This window comes from Cygnus olor, chromosome 7 (assembly GCF_009769625.2).
Source record: "Cygnus olor isolate bCygOlo1 chromosome 7, bCygOlo1.pri.v2, whole genome shotgun sequence".
NCBI lineage: Eukaryota > Metazoa > Chordata > Aves > Anseriformes > Anatidae > Cygnus > Cygnus olor.
In genome coordinates, this window is record NC_049175.1 from 32,187,198 (window position 1) to 32,211,102 (window position 23,905).

At 39.9% G+C, this 23,905-nt stretch overlaps 1 protein-coding gene across 3 annotated transcripts; it reads right to left on the bottom strand.

The window, feature by feature from the left end:
* Positions 1–5,056: 5,056 nt before the first annotated feature.
* On the bottom strand, positions 5,057–23,522 carry TIAL1 (TIA1 cytotoxic granule associated RNA binding protein like 1). Of its 3 annotated transcripts, none has more exons than XM_040564526.1 (12): positions 23,236–23,522; positions 16,892–16,988; positions 12,982–13,080; positions 12,626–12,680; positions 12,226–12,313; positions 10,272–10,347; positions 7,944–8,052; positions 7,552–7,647; positions 7,381–7,465; positions 6,972–7,095; positions 6,342–6,481; positions 5,057–5,432 (listed from the first exon to the last, which is right to left on the bottom strand). In XM_040564526.1, the coding sequence occupies exons 1-12, from the start codon at positions 23,262–23,264 to the stop codon at positions 5,315–5,317; spliced, it is 1,116 nt and encodes a 371-aa protein (XP_040420460.1). In that variant the 5' UTR covers positions 23,265–23,522; the 3' UTR covers positions 5,057–5,314. The 3 variants fall into 3 exon arrangements, with proteins under 3 accessions (XP_040420460.1, XP_040420459.1, XP_040420461.1); XM_040564525.1 differs by having other exon boundaries at positions 12,982–13,131; positions 23,236–23,491; XM_040564527.1 differs by lacking the exons at positions 12,226–12,313; positions 12,626–12,680; positions 12,982–13,080; positions 16,892–16,988; positions 23,236–23,522 and adding an exon at positions 10,811–11,079.
* Positions 23,523–23,905: the final 383 nt, after the last annotated feature.

The window sequence follows — 23,905 nt, forward strand, 5'->3', positions numbered from 1 at the left end:
AGTGTTTCATGTGGTAAGGCTCGTGATTCTTACTCAATTCCTACCCATCCCTGCCCCAGAAACTAGATTTTTAAAGAATGGGAAGACACGCAAGATGCAGCTGTGTCTGTTTCAAACTACTTCAACTGTACAAACAAAAGGGTCAATGCAGGCAAACGATAGAACGCCAAGCTAAGAGACCAAAATAAAACAAATGGCTATGGAAACAGAAGCTTACCCCAGTTTGCTCCTTAAAGTTTTCTTTGCTTAGTCAACTTAGGTGTTCTAGTTTGGCTGTTTAATGTGCACCTATTTTCTCAGGAAACAAAGAAAATGGCGAAGTTATGTTTTCTACATTTTTAATTGTACAGCAAAATTATTTTAAGCAAAGTTATAAAGCGAATTTGTGTCTGAATGCTCACAACCCTTCAGATACTGCTGCACTACCTGCTTAAGCCTACCATGATTCTGAATGTGTCCAACAATAGGAGTTGGCGTTGTTGGTGCTGCTCATGTACACTTGTCTAGCACGTGCATCACTTCATTTCACCACTCCTCACTTTCAACAATTCTCCTTCCCCTTCCCTGCAAGTGGCTGGAAAAGCCAGCTGCTGAGTACCTGGGATGAGTGAGAGTCTGAGTTTGTGCAAAGGGAGGTGACAGGCACTGTGAGCAGAAGCAGGATTACCCCAATTCAGGTGAGCAACTCTGAGCTGAAGTTTTCCTTTCTGTCCGATGTCTCCTGGAGAGTTTCTCTGGGAGAAACGAAGAGATTAAAATGAGGTGCCAGAGGGTAAAGAGCCTTTGGTCCTCCAAAAGCCCACTGATCCCTTGTTTTCAAAGGGCTGAAATAATTCAAATGCTATCGTCCATCAGTACAGAAAAGGCAGGCAGCACTGAATTCCTCCGCACAACTCCATCATGTGTTCTTCCTCCAAACTAAACAAGACTGCAACTTAGGTGTCTTAATGAATGACAGCTTGAATACTAAGAAACAAGGTAAAGCAATGCCTCTTCTCACAGCTTATCAGCAGTACTTTTAATAACCAAAGAGGTTCAGACAAGCTTTAATCAAAGCATGAGCGGCTGTGTATTTAAGCACAAATAACTTGTATTCAAATAATCATTACTAACGTCAACTCAAAACTTTCTGAAACATTACCCTTTAAATGTCAGTGAGCACAGAGCATGTCATCCACATCCATGATCTAGATCAGTATGTATCCCCAGGAAGATGACAGAATCAGTGTTTACTCATCATCATGAAGCCCTATTTCTTTTTAAAGTAAAACATTCAGAAAACATTTTGAACATTGTCTTTGACGTGAAGTGATGGTAGGAAGGGGAAAAAAGATTTCATCCAGGTGACAAATACTGAAAAACACAAACACCTTTTTAATTCTTTTACTTTTTTTTCAAAAAGCAATCAACTGGATTCATGAGTTGGTTGAAATCACACATCACAAAACCCCCTCCAGCAGCTATTGCTTTTCAGATGCCTTTTTATGAACAGAAACATTATTCTATAGTGAAACCCCTAGGTCTGCCAATGTTGAACAGGCACCACTCCATATGACCAGAATAGATGTTCGGTTTCATAAGAACATTCTCCTTTTGCTATCAAAACAGCTATCCAGAATAACTTCAAATATCCCACACTGTGTCTACCTATATGTACGCATGTGAATCTTCAGACAGACATATATATATATGTGTATGAAGATTCAAGAAATGAATGAAACAAGACCTTTAGTTCTTTTCAAACACCATCCACCTATTTTGAAGCACATTGAATAAAAGATTGCCTATATCTTGCAATATATGAACGGTGCAACAAAAGCTTTTATTGCTGACCAGGAACAGTTCCATGTAACAAAGACCTGTGCCCTTGGTCAAAAACAGTCAGATAAGAAGCATCAGACACTAATTATGTCCATACAGTTTAAGTCCACTTCCTTGTGTACAAACACAAGAAAAACAAATCACTCGTCTTCTTCAAAACTCAGCCTTATTCACTGTGAGGTTTTTTTAGTGAGTGAAATGAGAAATGGTTCTGACACAGTGAACAGCTGTCTTATGAAGTTAACTTACTAAGGAAGCAGGTTCTGCAGGAAGAATATAATTTAAAGTATACACAAGGAGGCAGGACTGATGAAAAGCTACACGTAACCTTAGATGTACAGCCTTCCTACTGCAACTCTGCAAAATACAAATTGACTTTCCGTGAAAAATTGTAAATAAAATATCTTTTACATGGTTTCAAGTGCATAGTTTACAAGTTCAGCCTTATACACCTGTTGTCAGTTTTACAGCGAAGAGGAACAATGTTTTGACAGATGACAAGAGGATAAGCCCTTTATCATTTTTCACTTTTATTGAACATTTTCTGCAAGTGCAGATTACAACCTTGGCTCAGGTTGCACGCATCAACGCAAGCCATGATAAATCAATGCTTTTTGAAATTCAAATCCTAGCGGTAAGGGGTTAGGTAGTGGTTGATTTCTGTAGTTAGAGAAATTACAACAGTGTAACAGTCATTCATAAAAGCAGTATGGTGCAAGAGGCTCTTTGGTGCCAAAAAGTTGTCAGTAATGCATTTATGAACGCTACTCAGTAGAAAGCGATCCAAATTACAACTCTTCCTCGCAGTGCTACAGAAACATTAAAGGACACTGGAGACTCCCATATCTTGAGTAGTCTGCGAAGAAATATCACCATTAAAGAACAGCCGTATAAAAACCAAGGAGAAAAGACTCAAATGAGAAAGTATATCCTATCTGTCATCCTGAAACACAGGTCAGGTAACGCCCAGCTCTGCAGCAGGCATGTTATTTAATCAGATTTAAAGTGATGTCCATACTGAGACCTGAAAGATCACTGCCTTAAACTTACGCCCACTTATATGGGCATTACGTGGCGATGTACGTGCAACACCTGAATCTTCAGTAGCGCCTAAAGATCATACTGCTTACACACCAGCATGTATCCAGAACAGTCAGAACTCAAACACCTAGAATTACGTAGAAACCCCGGATTTCAAGTGAAGTCTAAGAAACCCTAAGAAATTTGCAAATTCACAGATCTACTAACTCGTGATTATTATTTTTTTCTGAAACCAGATGAGTTTAACAAAAATGCAGACTTACTTGTGACTTTTTTCCAAACTACAATGTATAGGCCGATCCTCGCGTAGATATACACATATATACAAAATTTATAGAAAAAACAAGAGTCCTGTGGATGAGATTCCTAACTTCAGCAAAAGAACACAACACACATGATAAAGGAGAAACAGAGATAAATGGCCAGTTCTGTCATCACAAGCACTTATGGTTCCACGCTAACTTCAGTCATTATTGCATGCATTAGAAGCCTGGAGTTGCAAGTATCTCTGAGTACAGTTGAACCAACTGACTAAGTCACTCTTCCAAAATATCTCACTTTCAACCTGATCTAAAATTCAAAGTACTATTAAACACGTCAAGTAGAAGAGGAAGAAAAAACTCATGTCATTTGCTACAGCATTAAGTGTTGTTAATTGCACAACCTGGCTGGGTTTAACAAAACTGCAAGTTTCTATTTCAAAATCAATTCCAACTTGCAACACCTGCACGGAAAGAAACAGAAAAGATAAAATATGCAGCTTCTCAAACACTCCTTTAGAACTACAGCATCTAAAAATCAAACATTCCATTTTTTTTAAAATGCAAGTTTGCTTCACTGGACTACCACTGCAAACCCTACATTTAACTGTGCTGCCTCAGTGTATTTCTGAATACAGCTGAAACATTTGCACCCCCTAGCTGTCATAGGTAAGAGACAGTACTTATATCTAACTTACATTCATTTTCAACTTCAAATTTATTGAGGCAGTTTATATCAATGTATCCATAAAATTATTCAGAAATAACCCAAGTATACCATTTAAACATCTTCATGATTTATCCATTTACACACTCAGTACACAAACAGCCCAGCCTCTGTACAGGTTCATCACATGCAAACCACCCATAAAGACAAAAACTTTAATTAAAAATAAGTCACAACTCAGTGTACTGTTTCAACTGCATCTCCATTTACCAAATGGCACATTGAATATTCTCTAAAATAAGATGTTTTTAACAATCTTGTTAAAAAATTCTTGGGCAAAATATTTCTAGACTTAAAAAACATCAAGATTTTTCAAAACACTCAAGATACTATACAACTTATAATAACCTTGAAATAGGTTTACAAGGTTGTTAACCAAGGTATTTACATACCAAATAATGTAAAGCAAAAAATTCGTATTTCTAATGACAAAAAGGTGATGCATTAAAGATTTATGAAATTAAAATTAAGGCTCTTTGTTATAGTTCTTTATGTAACTTTACATAATAGCCAACTTTGGAAATGTCAGTCTTGCACATTCTTGCCAATCCACTGCATTTAAAGCAGTAGAGTATATTAAGTATTACTTTGAATAATTACATTGCTACTTCTATGTTTGAGCATGCTTTTGAAACACTGTAATTATGAAATATTTACAATGTGTAGCCTTCAAACTTTATGTAAAAGTACAAGTATGACTGTCTGATTTGAATACAAACAACATACCTGCAAAAACTTCTTTAATTCTCAAAATTAAATGCAAATTCCTACAATCTTAATAAGCAAACCAGCTCTGAAAAGTTATAATATGTGCCTGAATGTGGACAGAAGTTATGTGAAATAACTCAGACAGTACTGTTTTTCATTTCAGACCGAACTATTCTTTGTATCATACTCTGTTTTCTTTAAGCATGTAGAAAAATTAAATATTTTTTTAAAAAAATTATTCCAAGACCTACGTATGCTTTCAGAGCGATGTCCATAGGTTCCTTGAAAAACCAATACTGTCTAGCAGGTTGTAACGATTGGTCCACAGTTTATTTCAGGATGTGTGTTCAACTAAAAGCAACTTGCTGTTTTTCAACGTCATTTCTCTTAAAAAGCAGTGATATAAAACACTGAAGACAGAACAAAAAAAATGGAATGGTAACCTAAGGATCAAATTCATTAGCCATTTCTCCTACTATATCAAAATTTGTAGTCAGAATTGTCTTTATTGACTTTATTTTTAATTTTTTGTACACAAAGAAAAACATGTTCATATCCATCATGAACAAAAACTTAAAAAGGCAGAACTAGAAGACATTTGTGTCCTTCACCAAAGCAAAGCTGTGCTAAAGGTTCCAAACATTTCCATTTTTAAAATAAATATTTTCTTTTTTTCATTGTCTACATTCCAGTCTTCAGAGCATCACTGGAAACTGCAGCCTATCATGAAATACACACTTTTAAACAGAGTCCCAGCTCACTGCGTTTGGTAGCTTGCCATACCATATCCAGCTTGGTTAGGTATTACAGGAGCACCTTGTCCCTGGGCAGGCTGAGCACCAAATCCACCCATCCAGGCAGCAGATGGAGATTGGCTTAAAAAGGAACGGGAAAAGAAAAAATAAAAGAAAAAAATCATGCAAGCTAGTCAAGTTATTTACAAGTCAACAGACTAAAAAAAGAACATAAAACACACTTCCTACACTACCATTTATACCAAAATAGAACATTTTATTCTTCTATGAGTAATTCAGAAGCCTTTTATACCAGGCTACAATGCTGCAACATGTGGTTTCTGAAAACGCCATAAGCTTTAAGAGGCGGGGAGTACTGGATACTAGTTACACAGAACAACCACCTCCAAAAGGCACGGACATAGGCATGTGTCTGTAATTCCACACCAGTGATGCAGAAATGCAAAAAATCCCCAACGCCTAATTGGCATAAATACCACTGATAGGTTTATCAGGGCTTCATCTCTTGACAATTAAGCATTATGAGAAATTAAACAAAGAAGTTATTTTAGAAGTGTATTAAAACAAAAAAAATTCTGGTGAATTCTGGTGAAGGTTTCAGGTATTAAGAGTCCAGCCGAATTCTGAAACCGCAAAAGTTAAAATGTCGTTATGTAGTTTCTTTTCTCCTCAGTCACAAACCCTTTGGTAAACACTAAGGCTCCACGGTTTAGACTTCTCCAGTATTCACCACCACAAGTCAGAATCTCAAATTTTTAGGTAACAGACAAGACCACCACCTGAAACTCTAACACAGAGGCAGTCTTTGTTAACTTTGAGTCTCAAGACACCCATGTGCACAAAATGTCTTATCATGAACAAGCCAGAGTGACTCACCCCACTATTTGGTCCATGGTAATCATTAAACGTAAGCTTTAGCATGTAACAAGGCTTGACACCTTGTGCAATCCTTGAATCAAATGAGCCTGAAGCTCAGACACAACATTACTGGAACGCTCTACAAAAAAAAAGTTAAGTACAATTACTCACTCTACTCCAAACCCCTGCTGATTCCACGCCTGGCCGTACATTCCATATGACGGTACTTGCCACCCGTTAGCCATGTATTGCCCGTACTGTTGGGGATTTCCGTATACTTGGCTCCACTGCCCCCACTGACTGTAATCCACCTAAGGAGAGAAAAATTCTTAGCACTTCAGGTTCTAGAGGTGGATTATATTCCTTTTCAGCTGCTAGAGGTAACGCTTTTGACTGTCAGTCACGCTGGCTATTTAGCCATAGTAAAATCAGAAAAGTGAGACAGCACTGCGACCTAATTAGATCCTCGTACTGAAAGCGTGCACACACACGTGCTTTAAATACCAAGGGATGTTTGGTTGGATGGTCAGCTAGTCTGCGGTAAGAGGGCTAGCAAGAATCAGAATTACCTCCAAGTTTCTCCCTATCTTGAATCATATCCAGCAGACAGTACCAGATATTCCACCAAAATCACTAGCCCAATTTGATGAACAACTGGAACATAACTGAGACAGAACATGGAATTTCGTAAGAATGCTACTACAACGTTGAGCTATTATAGCTGGGATGCATTACGGATAATTGATTGCTTTTGTGACACAAATACAAGAACACACAAAGAAAAGGTTAAAATGCCGTTACCTGTTGGAAGTTTTTAGTCATATCAGGGGATTCTTTACCCCAATAACATTTAACAACATGTCCTTCAATTGTGGTTCCATTAACTGAAACAATAGCATGTGCTGCACTTTCATGGGTTGAAAATCTAAAGAATGTAAAAACAAACTAGTGTTATGCTTCGTAGTCCCTTCAGAGGATTGTTAAAAAAGTGACTCCATACATACAGGAAAATCCAGAGAAGAAGATCTGCTTTAACAGATTTTCATCTTTTCAAGTAAAAAGATTGGTGGCCGCTTAAAAGTTCCACATTTTTCTATGAACATACGGCAACAGCTTTTAAGGCATCAGCTGAAGTTCATTCAAGTGAAATTAGAGAAAGATGAAACAGTACTACCTTACAATCACAGATTTTCTTGTCCTTTGTCCATACCTGACAAAAGAGTAACCTTTTTCAGGAAACACTCTGATTTCCATAATCTGTCCAAACGGTGAAAAAGTCTGTCTCATAAGTTGATCTACAAGACGGAACGTTTCTGAATTAGTAGCCATCTTGGTGTCCAGAAAGTTTCAGCAATTAAAGAAGCAGTAAAACAAATCATACCTGTTAGCCCAGAAGCGATTCCTCCACAGTAAACAGTACAATTTTTTGGACTCGACTGATTTACTACATCTTCAAATCTCAATTGTTTTGTATTATCTAGAAAGAGAGAAGGCTGCTTTTAAGCATCAGGCTAGCAGTAAGCAGAGTCCCAGATACTTACCTCGTACAGATGTGTGAATTATGCATTTAACAAACATCCAATATTTTATGATAGAGCAGCAGTGCCACCACTATGTTGACTTAACATACCAGAAAAATCTATTCTTTAAGATCTGGAAGCCAAACTAGATATTCAATTACGTGACATGATTGTGGCAACACTGTTTCACTCCTCCATTTAACACTGCCATGCAGGAGAGCAAATGCAACATAACTTTACAGAAAGGTCTTACTTTCTTGTGTACTTTTGGGGGCTGGTGGTTTCCGTGTTGCCCAGTTAGTTCTGATCTGACGGCCTCCCAGCCACTGGCCTCCCATGTGTACAATAGCGTTTTCTGCATCCTAAAGAGATGAAAATAAAGACTACTAATACATACAAATAAGAAGTACGTATAAGCCTATGTATAAGATTTAGTTGTCAGTTAATTCCACCAACTGCTAAAAAGTACATGAAATTCTGAAAAAAACACCTAGTAAGCAGACAAAATCAAGTAACATCAAGACAAGTGTTACATAGGAAGGTCCTGACAAGCAATTTAGTAAAGCCTTCCCCCGCTTCCATTTTCTTTACACAGGACCAAAGCCAACTACAGTCACATACGCACAGATACTTGTTGTGTAAAGGTAGCGTATCAGTCTTTGATGGCTGCCCCAAAAAAGTGCAAGGGTCATACAGATGCCATAAACAACTATTTAAATGAAAGGGCTACAGTTTTAATTATGGAAAATCAAATGATTTTGCCAATTGACTGTATCACCAAGAACATAACACACAAAAGCATATCTGATAGTAACAGATGAAAAGTGAAGAAAGACTTTTTAATCATCAAAATCCCTCACTGAGAAATTTCTTGGCTGTAACCCAACTAAAAGTTTATACCACAAAGTACATGCTGCAGAAGACACGATATATAATAAAAATGCTTGAATGTGGCCTTCTAGAACCTTAATAGGCACTCAATGTAATAGGCCAAGTTTAGGTAGATTTAGGGAGAAAAGTTGTAAGTTCAGGGAAGGCTGAATGATATGTTAATAAAACACACTAATGCTGGGATAGAAATCCACTGAGCTTGCAGTTTCCTGTTATTTGCCCCTCCACCCCCACCCCTTCCTCTCTTCTGCCCTTTGAAGGTAAGCAATTTACAAAGCAGTCTACACTCAGACATACCTTCTGTAAGTGTTAAAGTCATTGTATGTATGCAACACACAAACACCCAGAAAAAACCGAGTCCACAGCCCACATGGCTTAACACCTTATCTTGAATATAAGCTAAAAGACAATCTCTAAGCTCACATTGTAAAAAAGGGAACGTTTGCTAACTCTGCAAGAAGCAATCGTTTTTATTTCCCCCCCATCTCTTTTGAAAGAAGAGAGGCAGAGCAAGTAGTACATATGCTTGAAATGCTTTTCCAAGGGCACAAAGCTTAAGAAAGGAAGTAAAGCACAAGGGACGAAGGGAACACAGGGACAATTTACAGGTGAATGGCTTGCAGCTCCCTGCCTCACACTGACTGCTTTCAGGACAGACTCATCTCAAATACGAATGACTCAGGACTTTGATCCTCCTCTTTTAGTAATACACAGTGGTCATTTTGAAGACAATACATAAATACAATGATGGATTTATGAGAACACCAATAAAAAAGACTTGCACCCTTGCTCCCAAGACACAGTAACTTCCAACTGGACTAGGAAATCAAACCAGCTCAAATTCATCTCACTGCTAGTCTTGATGATCATAGCTACAACAAAAATGGAACCAACACCATGCCGTAACTGTTCCAGTCCAATGCAGCAGTTTAATTTTCTCATAACTGTGGTGTGCATTAAGACCTTAATGGGTAAGGAAAACCACCTCATGCTGTCCTAAACGTATCTCTGAATAAACACAACTCAGTTTTCCAAATCATTTTAATACATTTATTCAATTAACTTCAAAATTACCAAGAATGATTTGCTGAGGCTCTTGTATTGCTATAAGTAGTAGGACATTTTACTGAGCTGCAGAGCTCAAGGAAGCAAGTTCAGCTATACTTTAGTGTATGCCACGCATGCGACAGCATCAGGTCCCCAGCAAGACTGAGCTTTGGTGTGAACCTAAACCTGCCAAACACCAAGCCCTGCTGCGTAACTGCATGCACAGCTTGGGACTGAGGGCTCCAGAGCTTCACTTTGCGGGGCTTCTACCCTACCACACCAAACCACACTGGACGAGGTGCGGTGCCTCAGCTAGCAGACCCAAAGCACAGCATCCCAAAGCGCTAGACCCAGGACTAGACACTCCACTCGCTCTACAAGAGATGGCTCAACAGACTAAGCCAAACTCCAACACACCCAAACAAGCTTTCTACATTCTGGAATCTTTCTTCAGAACGTTCTTGCCCCATTGCAGTCATCTAAATTCTTTCATCCCTTACCACAAATAATGGAAGTTTGATTAAACTGTCTCCTAAACCCAAATTTCCCTCGAGAAAGTCTGTTACGTAGTGAATATATAAACAGGAAAAACTAAAAGAGGAAAGATCTGCAATTATTTTAAATTTACATTGTGATTACTCACCAGTTTGTTATAAAAAGATACAAAACCATAGCCTTTTGACTTTCCAGTTGCCATATCTTTAACTACCCGTGCATCCCTGTGAAAAGAAGCACAGCTATATGAGGGCAATATTAACAACCAGCGAAATAAAAACTAAAAGGAACCACACACACTGTATTGTGAGCATAATTTTTCTTATAAATTCAGTTAGCCCTAAAACTAGTCATTCCTGAACTCTCCCTATTGCTTCTTTACCTGTTAGAAAAAAGCAGTAGGACAAAAAAAATAACATGTAATAGACATGCAACCTATCCACATAACCTATACTGGCTAAGACTAGAATGTTCAAATTGGAAGTATAAGAGAAACAAAATTTCCTTTTCTAATATTCTATTGGCTAGGGTCCACTAAGGTTTACTGTTCTATAAATTACTGTAACAATTCTATCTAATTTACCATGCATTTTCTAAATAGTTAAATGTCTTCTGCCTAGTGATACAAAATATATGAAATATTAAAAAAATCGAAAAAGAGGAAAAAATAGGAATTAAAAGGCATACATGGCCTGTTAACAGATTTCTTTATTTTTCTTGGTCAATTCTCTACCATCATTTTGGAGTTTGGGCAGCTGTAAATTTTGAAAAATTGACATTTTCAGAAATTTAAGAAAGGAGAATAAAACTAACAACAATGCTAAGCACACCAGTACGAAAACAACAAATTTACACAGAAATTTTAGTGAGTAAGTTAAAATGATTGGAAATATAGAACTGCACTGAATATAGAATGTTAAAATGTAAATACTAAAATATGTATATATAAATAATGTATAATAAGAATAAATAGAAATGAGAAAAAATCTACAACTGAGTTCCAGTGTGCACAGTTCCTTGCAGTTAGCCTTCAAGATCCTGTCCATTCTTATGAGCAATTCTGCAAAATAACCAGAATGCTATTACTTTTAATTGTGACTTGGACTTTAGAAAAACTGCAGGTCTCAGGTATAAATATAGATTGAGAAACAGAAACCTGAATTATTCTCTTTATATCGATTTTTAAACAGTACTACTTACCACATTAAGAGACAAAAAGCAAAGTAAACAAAATAGCAGAGGTAAGATTTACGATTCATTTAAAAACATGCGTACAGAACAAGAGAAAAAGAAAAATTTTGTTCTTAGAAATATATTCCTGTAAAATCGTACAAAAAAGTTCATGTGCAACTTTAAAGGATTTCTATAAAATAAGCTGGTAACAGATTAACAAACTTTTTTGTAGCAGTACTCTTAAATATATACTTTAGAACTCACAAGCATTCTTTTAATGTTAAATATGTTCAATTGAAACTCCAGATGATTTGTTATCACCTGAATTTTCTGAGAGAAGTGTAAAGAAATTCTCTCAACTGGCAGAAGTGTGCATATATTATAAATCCCACATTTTTTAATTTAAATTTTATAACCTTAATTCATCATATCTAAAAAAGTAATTGAAATTTCAATATTAGCTTTTTTTCAGATTTTCATAAGTTCTACAACAATCTGCTTTGTAAAATTATTTAATTGCCTAGCGTTCAATACTGCCTATAAAACGCAGTATGAATGCATATAAAATATGCCAAAGGTGCAACATATACCACTTGTAAAGTCACTATTCTGTACACATTGCAAACAATAAAAAAAATCACACTTAGAAATAGTAATTAAATTCTAATAAAAAGTTGAAAGATATTAGTATATAAAGTTAAAAGCATATCCCTTTCAGCAAAACTGGAGCACAATTACATTATTGTATATACATCATGTGATATGAATACCAAGATAAAAAGACAATCCCTCTTTACTGCCCACCCAACACAAAGAAATTAACATCAGAAAAAATATCTAAAAGATAAGAAATAACATTTCAAATCAGAACCACATTTTTACTGTCAGATTTTCTAACTAATATTGGCAATGTTTATTATGATACTTACGATATTTTACCAAAAGGAGCAAATGCTGACTTGATGTCTTCTGTTGTTATTTCTGGACTTAAATCCCCAACGAACACATGGAAGTGATCTGAAAATAAATAATTTACTAATCAAATATTTAACTGCTATCTACAGTTTTAACTCCTGAGAAAGTGATGCTCTGCGTACAGCACTGGGAACCAGGAACGCCCACGATTCCACTCGATGAGCAGCAGCAACTAAACGTGTCCACTCCGGTTTCCCCAGTTGTAAAGCAGAAAACAGAAGAATTAGTTTGCAAAGTTCTATTAAACACAAGACGGGAAGGAGAAAAGTTATGTTTAAATGCATTTATGGCAATTACTACCACATGTTATTAAGTATTTGTGTAGAAGTAATACTGTGCCATTACTTTACTTACTGGATGTATCTTTTTTCTGGCTACTTGGTGTTGTTGCCCAGTTTACTTTGACCTCCTGAAAACAAGTATAAGATTTAGTATAAATTCATAAAACACTTACATTTTATAAGTTAATTTAAGGGTTGGTTACAACTGTCAATGTTTAAAAATCATCGCTCAATATAAAAGACTGTAGCACTTTAAAAAAAGTAAAGAATACTTCCTAAATAAGATTTTTTTTATTTTTAAATCAATAGGATTTTATTCTAATAATATTTAATCATTGTCAACATCTCTAACGAAAAAAATCCCATAGATTTATTTATTTACAAGAACTTATTTCCCTTAAAATTAAGATTACAATGTAAACAACTTACCTTTCCCAAAATTTTTCTCCCATTCATAGCAGCTAATGCAGCAGCTGCATCTCTGTGTTCATAAAATTCCACAAAGCAATAAGGGTCATTGCTTGTATGCTGCAAAACAGAAAATCCAACAGAAGAGTTGACCCTTCTGCTATCGGGTTGCTGAGAAGAAAATCCAGGAAAATATATTACTTATAGCTAGAAACGTTAAGAATGATTTGCATTAGATTCATGAAATAGCCTTTGAAATTACACTTAAATGTAAGAATTCTTAAGATGGGCTTCTTAGTGGTCTAGCAATTTCTGAAGCATTGTTTACTTTATATGGGGTCTCAGTACTGAACTAAAAATAATTCAACTACCAGAAAGGTGATCTGCAGACTGGATGGAGAGGAGGGAAAAGGGGAAGAGTAGAGAGAAGAACAAAAATAGTCTTCTGCCTCCAGTATATACTCATAGCTTGAAAGGTTTGTTCCCCACACACACTTTCACCAATTTTCTCTCTCCTCCTGCTTAAAAAGTCTTTCCTCTTATTTGCCTGAAAATCATTAGTAGACCGCAACCCCAGAGGTTGCATATTCTTGGCCTCAAGTGAAAAACGTTACACCTAACAAGTGGGAAACACCCCTTAAAAAGGGGTCAAAATAATTAATGATCAAGGGGGAAGATACTAATTAACTGATTGCTATTCTCTTGCATCTTGGATATAACCTGCTTTTGTAGGCTGACTTATATCTTCTTTAAAAACACTAACTCACAAATAAAGCTCCCTAAACCAGGATATGAAAAGCAAAGAACACAAAAGCCTTCAGAACAGTTGATCAAGCAGATACAACTACGAGACACTGAACTTAAATCCCACCCCCCCAAATGTCAGAAGTACAAGAGCTAGGGCCTTATATCAAAATATCTGCAATAACTATGCTACGTGTACACAGACCAGAAGACAATAAACAAGTATAAAACTAAACTTATGTCTTGCATGGACAAGGAAGGGTCTAACAACTGTTTTGGCATCAATATTCCTCCACATCAACTTTCACTAGTGTCAGGAAGATCACAGCACTAATTGAAGTTAAGAGTAGACCAGTAGACCTTCATTGGTTTTTACTATTTAACTACTGAAGATTCATACAAGCATATATGGATAAAGAAAACCAAATTCTGTCCTGTAAAACTGGACTGTGCTTCCTCAAGCACAGCTCTGTCTAGATCTGAACAAGGGAAGCTCTGAAGATCTAACAGCCAAACTGCTCACGAGGCCTTTATGCACCTAAAATGATAAAGCAGTCCCAAGTCACCCTCCTAAACACTTGCAGTACTGGGTGTTCTAACATGCAAAGTAACAGGCGATGAGAGACTATGTATCTGAGATTATACACAGGAGTTTAAGTCAGGAGAGCCATGAAGTGCTCCGAAAGCATGTTGATCCCAGCTGCCCCAAAATAGTGAGCCTTAACTCACCCCTCTTCTCATACTACATTCCTGCTGTGCTGAACACAAGATTTAGGAAACTACAAGATAGTGCACTTTGTGCTTCAACCGAAGTGCATCCAACGTTACTTTCAGATTGTGGGGAGGTCTTCTTTGCTCTAACAACTTGTCTGAACATAAGAGCCTGTTTTAGAGGCCCAGATCTTTAGGTGTTCAAGATACCTGCAAATGCTTGTCACACCACCCGCTGACTATTATGTGTTCCCAGAATAAACACTTGAAAACTCTAGCCACTTAGTATGTCCATGCCACGTCTTCTGCAAATGAGGGAAGGGAAAAAGTGAGTGAAAAAAAAAAAAACAGTTGATGCAAACAGCTGAAGAGGAAAAAAACACAAAAGGAAAACACTCAGGTATAAACTCGACTGACTGAAGTAGTAACAAAGGACAGGTAAGAACTGCTTAAATGTAACAGCATCTGTGAAAAGTTTAAAATGCAGGGATTAGAAGGATGGACAATGTCAACAGGCACTTTGACAGTTACAAGCACGACAGCTGCAGGCCAATTCCAGTCCAGAATCCAACCACTTGAAGTTACCTGGGTAGTCAGTTTCAAGGTGTAAGCATATTCCTTTGTGTGACTGTAAACAACTTGTTGTTTTGTGTTTTTGTTTTTTTTTAAATACCTGAACAACTAACACGCTATACAAAAATGTTTAAAACCTTCAAAGTACACAGGTAAAGGCATAGCTAACATTTGTAGTTCACACTGTTTATGGTTATCACTTTGACAGGTTTACAACTCTACCTGAAAAAGATACTGTCCTCCCTTTTATTTTCTCCATGTATTCACTCTTTGAACCGGAGAGTAATTATAGGGCATTGCTCCATATCAAAACCCATTTCCAGTAGTATAAATACACAGTTTACAGTACCTCTGAAAGGCAAACACACCCTAAAGGATGCAACAAAACACCCCTCCTAGGTACTCCGGAGGTGAAAAACGCCGCCCTTTCTATCTTCAAATATGAATTCTCCTCTCATTAAGATCCTTCTTCTACCCTCCCTTCTTTGTGAAGTCTATCAGGTGGCTTTGGGGCCACGAGGGCAGACAGCGCACTGAGTCAATGGGTGCCGAACTTCTCAACACTGCACTCATGATACCCTGCTTGGTGACAGGTGCTAAGGTCAGCCGAGTACATTCACCTCCTAACACCTGAACCCAGCTGCAAGTGGCTTTTTGTTTACACATTTATTTCATAAAGCTGTCTCACTTATTTCTGTGGTTATGCAAAATAAAATAAGCATTGGAATTTCTCAGCCACTTCGTAGCAAATCAGACTGATGCCAACATCTCACCCAGCCAGTGGCAGTACCCTCCTTTTGAAGAGTATGTGACAATCACCATTTCTTTAGAGCAAAACTACCAAGAGTGTTCTGTAACACATGCTATTTTCTTCTCATCTTTCTCCAACAACCATGGCAGAACTCTTACCTTCCTAGAAAGCTTTAATAAAGGTGCCACGTGAGAAATTACTAGTTAAGACAAAGATGAGTGATTAAACAAGCATCATGTTCATTTGTGGCTAAAAACAAAAAAGCAGCATGCCACATTGCAAGGAAAAGCAGATCACTGAAGAGTTACTATCGTGGTGTTCCTAAGAGGATGAGTCTTGCAACCAGGCATACTTAATATTTTCATTAATGTTCCTGATAAAAAAAGGTGACTGTACTCAAGAAATCTGTAATAACAAGTTAGTAGGAACCACAAGAAGAGCACGCAAAAAAAAAAAACAGAACCAAAAATTAAACCTAGCAAAAGTTCTGATTAGTCCCTGCCAGCTAGAAGCTTGTAGGTTATAAATGAAGAAAGAGGGAAGAACATTAGGCAGCAAGAAGTTGCCTAGGATATGTCAAGAAGATCACAGAAATGGCTACCAACCCTAAATGTATCAGAGTGTTTACAAATGCCAGAGAAGAAAGTATTAATACTTACCAACACTTTGTATAAAAACCTTATCTGGGATACTAAGGAAATTTTGTTCTAAGAAAAATTTCATTTAAGAACAGACTAGTGCAGACAAGACCTACTCCAATTTAAAGAAGAGGCGGCTCAGGAATAGCAGAACTTATTTAGAAGAATTTTTGACTGTTCACGTTCAGATAAAGTCAAAAATGGAAAAAATAGCCATGAATAACACTGGAAACAAGAAAGTTGATTATCAGAACAAGACAGTTCTGAAAAGAGAGGGCAACAATCCTTTACATTAAAGCAGAATCTCATCAGTTGACAGAGCAGATATGGCAGGGCTACCAGCAAAAGTACAGGACTGTGCTCAACAACAGGTCTCTTCTGCAAAAAGGTATCAGAAAATATAAACAAGATCGACCCCAGAAAAACAGATTACCAGTAATGTCAAAAGGAGCCCCCACAATTTTACCCTAAATTACATTATTGTTGCTACCCCTCTGGATGTGAAAGGCCTTACCTCTGTTATCATTTTACAGCTTTTGCATGGTCCAATCTGGCTGAATAACTGAAGTATAAGGACTTCAGTCACATCTCTGGAGAGGTTTCCTACATAGCTACACAAGGAAACAAACAAAAGAATTAAACCAGAAATTTTCATCTTTTAAAGTGTTAATTTTTTTAATCCTTAAATGACTATGAAAAAATCTCACTTTAAAATCCCAGGCATCTTAAATTGAAAGACATTATTTACAAATGATTTTATGACAGAGCTTTAACGCAACATCCATGTGTTTTTTAAATTAAAAAGTTGGCAGCACAACTGAGAACGTGAAGCATGAAACAGGCAGAATACTGGACATCGATATCTAGCACCAACCCTTTCTTCAAAGAAGTGTCACAAGCAGGAAGAAAGCTGCTCAGGAATGTCGGATAGAACAAGCGACCAACCGGGCAAAGATGTTTTAAGCTTCACTTCCCACTGAGCATCTAATCAAGCCCACTTTAATTTGGGTATGAACCCACAGCTAACGCCTCCTATTTCAACAGTAGCTGTTGGACACAGACCGTGCTGTGCCTTGCAAGCAACCACCTCAATTCTTCTGTTTTCCTGAAGTGGGAAACCTGGCCGCTCAGCAACAGGCAAGGCAATCTGTGCAGCACCACAACACAGGACCACTCCCCATGCCATCTAGCTCAACGGCTACCACCTCTGCAAAAAATCCCCCAAATTTTAGCAATGTTATTTTAATATCACCCACACTTCTTAATTTTTTTTTTAATTTATAAAGCCTTAGAAATTCCAAAACTTGGAATTGTTTTTGTGAAGTTTAGATAGAGTCCTACAATTACACAAATAGTAAAAAACCAAACCTACCAACCACACACGATAGCTGAGTTCTAGAACCATTCCTAGATACTCTGCTATGTTTTAACACTCACAAAAAGTAAAACCAGGTCACAGAGATGGCTCAGAAAAAGTCAAACATACGAAACAGAACTCCTTTAAAAAAGCATGCCCAATTTGGAATCAAACTCAGTTGGTAAGGGAAAGGCACGTCATGTCAGCAGAACTCCACATTGGTAGCCCAGGAGCATTCGTTCTTTACAAAAATAAGCCCGTCAAGGTATAAGGTACACAAATACAACCAGTAACAAGAACGCAACTTCTGTATTTATCTGTTGAAAGAAAATACACATTTTATTCATTACGCTCTGATCCACTATAGAATCCCCTAACAAAAAGTCACTGGGAGCTGCTAACGCACTTCGGTGAGCTCCAACACGAGCCAGCAGCTCTCAGTCTGTGCGTAAGCCCGGCGCGTCTCCGTGCAGCGCTGTGCGCGCCTCTCGCGCTTAATGGGCGTCCCTCTGAGTAAAAGTCTTAAAAGCTACTTCTGTGCTCCACAGCTGGACTTCCACTTAGCTCGAGCAAAATGACAACTGACACCACTTGTTTTCATTTGAACACCACACAACGAAATTCACAGGGTTTTATGCTGATGCTCTCAAAAGCTCAGCTCCGAACTCGGAGTCAGGAGAGAAGTGCTGCACCAGGTCCAGAGCGAGCTTCCTACATGATGCCACCTGGACACACATACGTCCCTTAAATGCATTCGTGTATTTTTACTTTCCTACTAAACATGCATGAAATAGGAGACATCACTAACGGAAGCTGCATTTGTAGACTGCATTGTTAGGAAGCATTTTGGTAGAGTTAAGACCTGCCAAAGTGAGGAAGACCCCCTGTAAGACAACTTGCCTGCCTCGTGGACTTTTCAACTCCCTGTTTGGAAAACGCAGAAGATCTGGCTAAGTGTTTAGCTGCTATCTGAAACCTTAACTAAGCTCGTTAATCATTCACCAAGTTAAAATTGCCAATCACCAACAGTTTTAAGTGGAAACACTACCATTTGCAGATATTACTAAAATCCGATGGAAAGATCTGGTTTCAAGTAAGAGCTGCCCTGGGAAGTGTCAGTACCGACAGGAACCTGTCACCAGTGGCTGCTGCCCCGTACGTTGTGCAGCAGGGCTAGCTACCTGCGTGCCTGAGCAGCACCCCTACAGCTGGAGCACTGACAGGGAAGGAAACGCAGGGCAGTCCTTTTAACTTCACCCCCACTGCCAAGTCAGGCACAGCAAAGAACACAGTAACAATACAGGAAGCCAAAGTCTCAGCATCTTCTACATATTCGTACGTTTTTCAGAGTTCTTACATTTCCAAAGTACAATCTGCACAATTCCTTTTGGAATTCCTCACCAAAAATGCCAGGAAAACCGTTCCTTCTAAACCCATTTAATCAATCTAAGCTGTGCTAACTGTTGGAAGAGATACCAGGTGGCTTTCCAATCCCACCGTGTCTTCTGCAAGACGCCACACCGTAACCTTCAGCTATGAAACAGGCTGCATAAAAAACCAAATGAGCAGAGTGATTTTGGACCAGCCGATCGCTACATTCAAAGGGGATGCAAAGTCCTAATGGTTCCTTAATTCTCTGTATGTATATGATAAATACTGCCTTGATGTTCACCATTACCATAATCAGAAAGCATCAATACCTTTCACAATTTGCTAACGCTCAAAAACTTGAATACACTGAGAATACTTCACAATAAAAGGCTCGTGTGACAATGACAGCATCCACAGAGACCTAAATCTCTTGAGGTGCATGTAAAACCCGTGAACACACACCGCTACAAATTTGAAACAATACACTAAAGGTCAGGACTCGATGGTTGCTTTCATGTCTTTAACTTAGTAGATTGCAGTAACATTACCTCCTGCAGTACAGTTAAAGATTACTGAAAAAAAACATACAAGTAAACAGCTCCAGGTACCGTGTTTGAATAGTGTATCTCTAAGGAAAGAAATATATTCAACACATTAGGAAGGGAAACCTTACCTTTCTGGAAACACAAAACGTCTCAGCTGATGCTAATCCCCTGGCACATACCGCCAGACTACTGGGGCACCCAAATTTCCCCTTTTTAACCTCAACTTATGCATGACATAACACTGTACTTTCTATTCTACTTCGTGAAAACAAAGCAAGCAGAAATACACCTGAAGAAAACACATGGCCTTCAAAAGGCTATTCCAGGTATTTCGATACTTTTGGTTTGTTACATCCTACAGGATATATTATTCAGACTTTAAAAAAAAAATCAAACCCAACAGAGAAGCAGCACTTACTATACTTTTATAGGCTGTTGTCTTGGTTAATGTGACAGGGCAGCAAAAGTTGTGGCTTTTTGCATACAGGCAATCGTGTTTGTTCCCTTCTGCAAGCTTGAAGCACTTAAATACCAATTAATAAGCACATACCAAAAAAAAAACACACCACACACACACACAAATATACCCTGACACAAGTTTCAATATACTATACTTGAATGCTGCTGACAAGACAAAGAATAAGAAACTGCATTTCAAATTTGGAGATCTTGTAAAATTGTACAAAAAAATAAGAGATGCAAATAGCAGCAATTAGTTTAGAATTCAACTCTTAGGGTAAGGAAGAAAGGGACATTTACAGCCATCACTTTCAGGTCCACAAAAGCTCCCCTACATACTACTTTGATGAAAGACAGTAAAAAAGCTTTCACACTCATGCAGGCAACACGCAAGAAATGGCAGACGCTACTGAAGAAAGTATTATAAGGACTAATGCTGCTGCCGGGGTGAAAAATCCCTACGAATTCTAGCAGCATCTCTCCGAGTAGCGCTAGCGAGCTACAGGAAATAAAATAATAAGAAAAATCTAGTCCGTAGACTACTAACAGACAATACTCCTCTACAAGAGGATTGAACTGAAAGAAAGTGCACGAGAAAAGCAAATCCAGCTTTGGGTTCAGAGCTGAAGGGTCTGACTTGCGCATCCTGTCTAAAGTCCACAGTACTTGCTGCACAACACGGCAAGGCAACAACCTGCAACAACTTACAGGTATTTGGTGACTGCTCCTGACATTTTTTCTGATAGCATTAATAAGAACATGCAAATTGGGAACTTTTCTTCCCGTTGTCCCTGGCAGCTGAAAACACCAGCACCAGAAGAAGTTTCTGATAGCCTAGTTTCCACTCTGAAGTAGAAACAGGACTTTGATACAGCTCACGATGGAAACAGACCCAGCAGTGCCCATGGAAAACAGAGCTTTCAAGAGTTCTGTACAAAGAACTCAGAAGCCCGTAGCTCATTTCACGGCCCGCAAAAAAAAAAAAAAAGTAAAAAATTACACATTGTTGATTTTCTGTACCATGTTTGACTTGAATGGTGCTGACCAAGATCTCATGTCACCAGCAAAAATCATGACACAGAAGTCCACCTTTCCCGAGTTATCTGCAAATTGTTCAAAGCAGCAAGGAGAAGTTTTTGGCAGAAAACACTGAATGTTGTTCTCCACGTCTCCATAAAGGCCTATTAGTTATGGAACATGAGAAAAAATGGAACTGGTGTCTGTTTTCTATATTAAGCCTCAGAAGATATTTTGAATTCTTAGAGGTTCATCACTGACCTACCACAACTGAGAACAACAAAGCAATCCCTACAGGTTTTTCTTTAGTATTTCATTTATTCCTTCAGCAAATACCTCTATAAAGCTTCACTTATCAGCCAAGTGCTTATGCACATGGTCAAGCAGCTACATAAACAATTTATTCTTTACTTAGGCTTTCTCCTGTAAAAAGGAACAAACTAAACTAAAGAGTTCAACTCACAACATTATTAGTTGCTCTTGAAGACAGTAAGTCTTATTTCTAAGGAAGATCATAACAGATATAAGGGAGAACTATTACCCAGCACAATAATCTTTAAATATGAACTTGCGATTACAAATTTAAAGATATTTCAGATACGAGTAGGGAGAAGAGGGAGGCGTAAGAAACAACACTACAGCAAAATTTTCGTGTTTTATGAAAACAGCCCTAAAAGAATTTTAGGAAAGTAACCCTGCATGACTGTGGTTACTACAAAACTACTGGGAACTGAACGTATATGCTCTTTATTAGGTTGAAAAATTATATGGGGAGTCACATGCGTGCAATAAAACATCCTGGGCAGCTGTAGTGATGGCATCTCAGACATCTTAGCACAAATGTAATTTTTTTCCACATCAAGTGACCACAGGCTAAGTCAGGCCATTGCTGGATGCTTTGGGGAAGATGAACCCACTTCAAGCGCAGCGCCAAAACTTGTGAGCAGTAAGCGAACGTTTTAAAGTTTAGTCTAGATATAGCTCTTTAAACAAAAGAAAAAAGGAGGAGGAACCAATCAGGACCAGAAAAGAGCCTCGAGTAAAACATGGAGCACCTTTGCCCTTTTCCCCCCGCTCATTCTCGAGCAGCGCTCTGGGAACCACTTCCACTCCTTGGGCCAAGCAAAGTCAGACCACTAGAGCAGTCAACATAAAAAGTGAGAGTATTTAAGATGCATTTATTCAAACTAAGTATCTCCATGAGCAAAGACTAAGCAAGTACTTCTACTACATCATGAGCAAGTTAACAGAACTTTTGGAGACGTAGGAAGGAGAAATAAAAACAACACAAAGTGCCTCGAAAAGCCTCAAATGCCAAGTCATCATTTTGGTACTGGATACCAAATTAAGCAATTCAGAGCTATTTTGCTCCGTTTTCAGTAGTTTCTTCAAAGCGGCCTTCAATCCAGAACATCTTTGAGAGCCTTTCTGAAAACCACTGTCCCTAAAACTAAACAGACAAAGATTACATTGGCACTGTCCCGAGCTGTGTTTCGCATACGGGCGGCCTGAGCGCCGTACTGTCGGTGGGTTGAGTGCTGGAGTGCCTTTCTTACCCGGACAGCCCGGCCGCCGTGCTGCTCGCACAGCACACAGCCCTGGCAGCTGGAAATGCAGGAGATGACTGAAACCACCTCGCCCGGCAGTCTGTGTGCTCACGCCTGCTCAGCCAGACGGGCCCCCCGCTACAAGTTCGCAGCGCGCAACAAAGCCACACCAGCAGAGCGGCACACAACTCGCCGGCAACGACAAAACGAAAAAGCTCAAATGTGTGTGTTTAAACAGCGAGCAGATGGGAGCCCCCAAGTTACTGCACGCTGTTTTGAGACACCACCGCGCAGCCAGCCCCTCGCAGGACCCTACAGAACCACGGGCCGCCCTCACGGGGGGCGGGTCCGGCCCCAGGGGGGCCCCGACACGGGGCTCAGGGACCCCCCCGGCCCCGCAAACACCCGGCCAAACCCCGGGGCACCGCCGCGGCCCCTCGGCTTCCCCCCAGTTTTCCACCTCCCCCTCACAGCCCGCTCCCCTCAGCGCCGTCCCCTCACGCCCCGTCCCCTCAGCGCCCGTCCCCTCAGCGCCCGCTCCCTCACCGCCGTCCCCACTCACAGGGTCCGGGGCTGCCCGTCGTCTTCCATAATGGTGCGTGAGCGCCGCTCGCAGCCGCAGCCGGGGGCAGCGCCGGACGGGGACGGGGGGGGCGGCTCCGCGGCGCAGGGAGCCGAAGGGAAGGTGAGGCTGAGGGCCCCGGCTGCCCTCGCTCCGTCTCTCGCCCCCTCGCCAGGTCCCGACGGCGCGGCCCGCTCGGCGGAGGGAAGAGGCACCACAAAATGGCCGCCGCCGCCAGCCGCTCAGGAAGCCGCGCTCCGCGCAGCCGCGCCCCGCCGGCCCCGCTCCCTGCCGGCCCGGCCGCTCCTGCCCGCGCCGCTCCGCCGCGCCGCGGGGCGCTCTGGGGATCGTAGTCGCGGCCGGGCAGAGCTCGGCGGGACGGACGGGCTGCCCTCCGCCTCCCGGGGGCCTTCTGGGCGTTGTAGTCCTGCGGCCGCGGGCGGCCCAGCGGGGGGAGCGGGGAGGGAACTACCGCTCCCAGCATGCCCGGCGGGAGGGGCGAAGGCGGGCCCCGCTCGCCGCAGGCCGGGCGCTGCGCGTTCCGCCCCACCGCGGGGGCGGGCGCGGGAAGCGGGGCTGCGGGGCTGCGGGGCGGGCCCTGCTAATTGCCCCCCTTCATTAGCGCCGCGTCCTGGGCGCTGAACCTGGCAGCGCCCGGCGAATAAAAAGT

Bases quoted from the DNA above. Each gene is read 5' to 3' on its own strand.
- TIAL1 (XM_040564525.1), bottom strand. From the start codon at position 23,264: ATGGAAGACGACGGGCAGCCCCGGACCCT. The intron at 12,681-12,981 runs GTAAGTTGTTTA...ACTTGTTTTCAG, and splicing joins GGAGAAAAATTTTGGGAAAG to GAGGTCAAAGTAAACTGGGC. The intron at 7,466-7,551 runs GTATGATTTGTT...TCCGTCTTGTAG, and splicing joins AATCGCTTCTGGGCTAACAG to ATCAACTTATGAGACAGACT.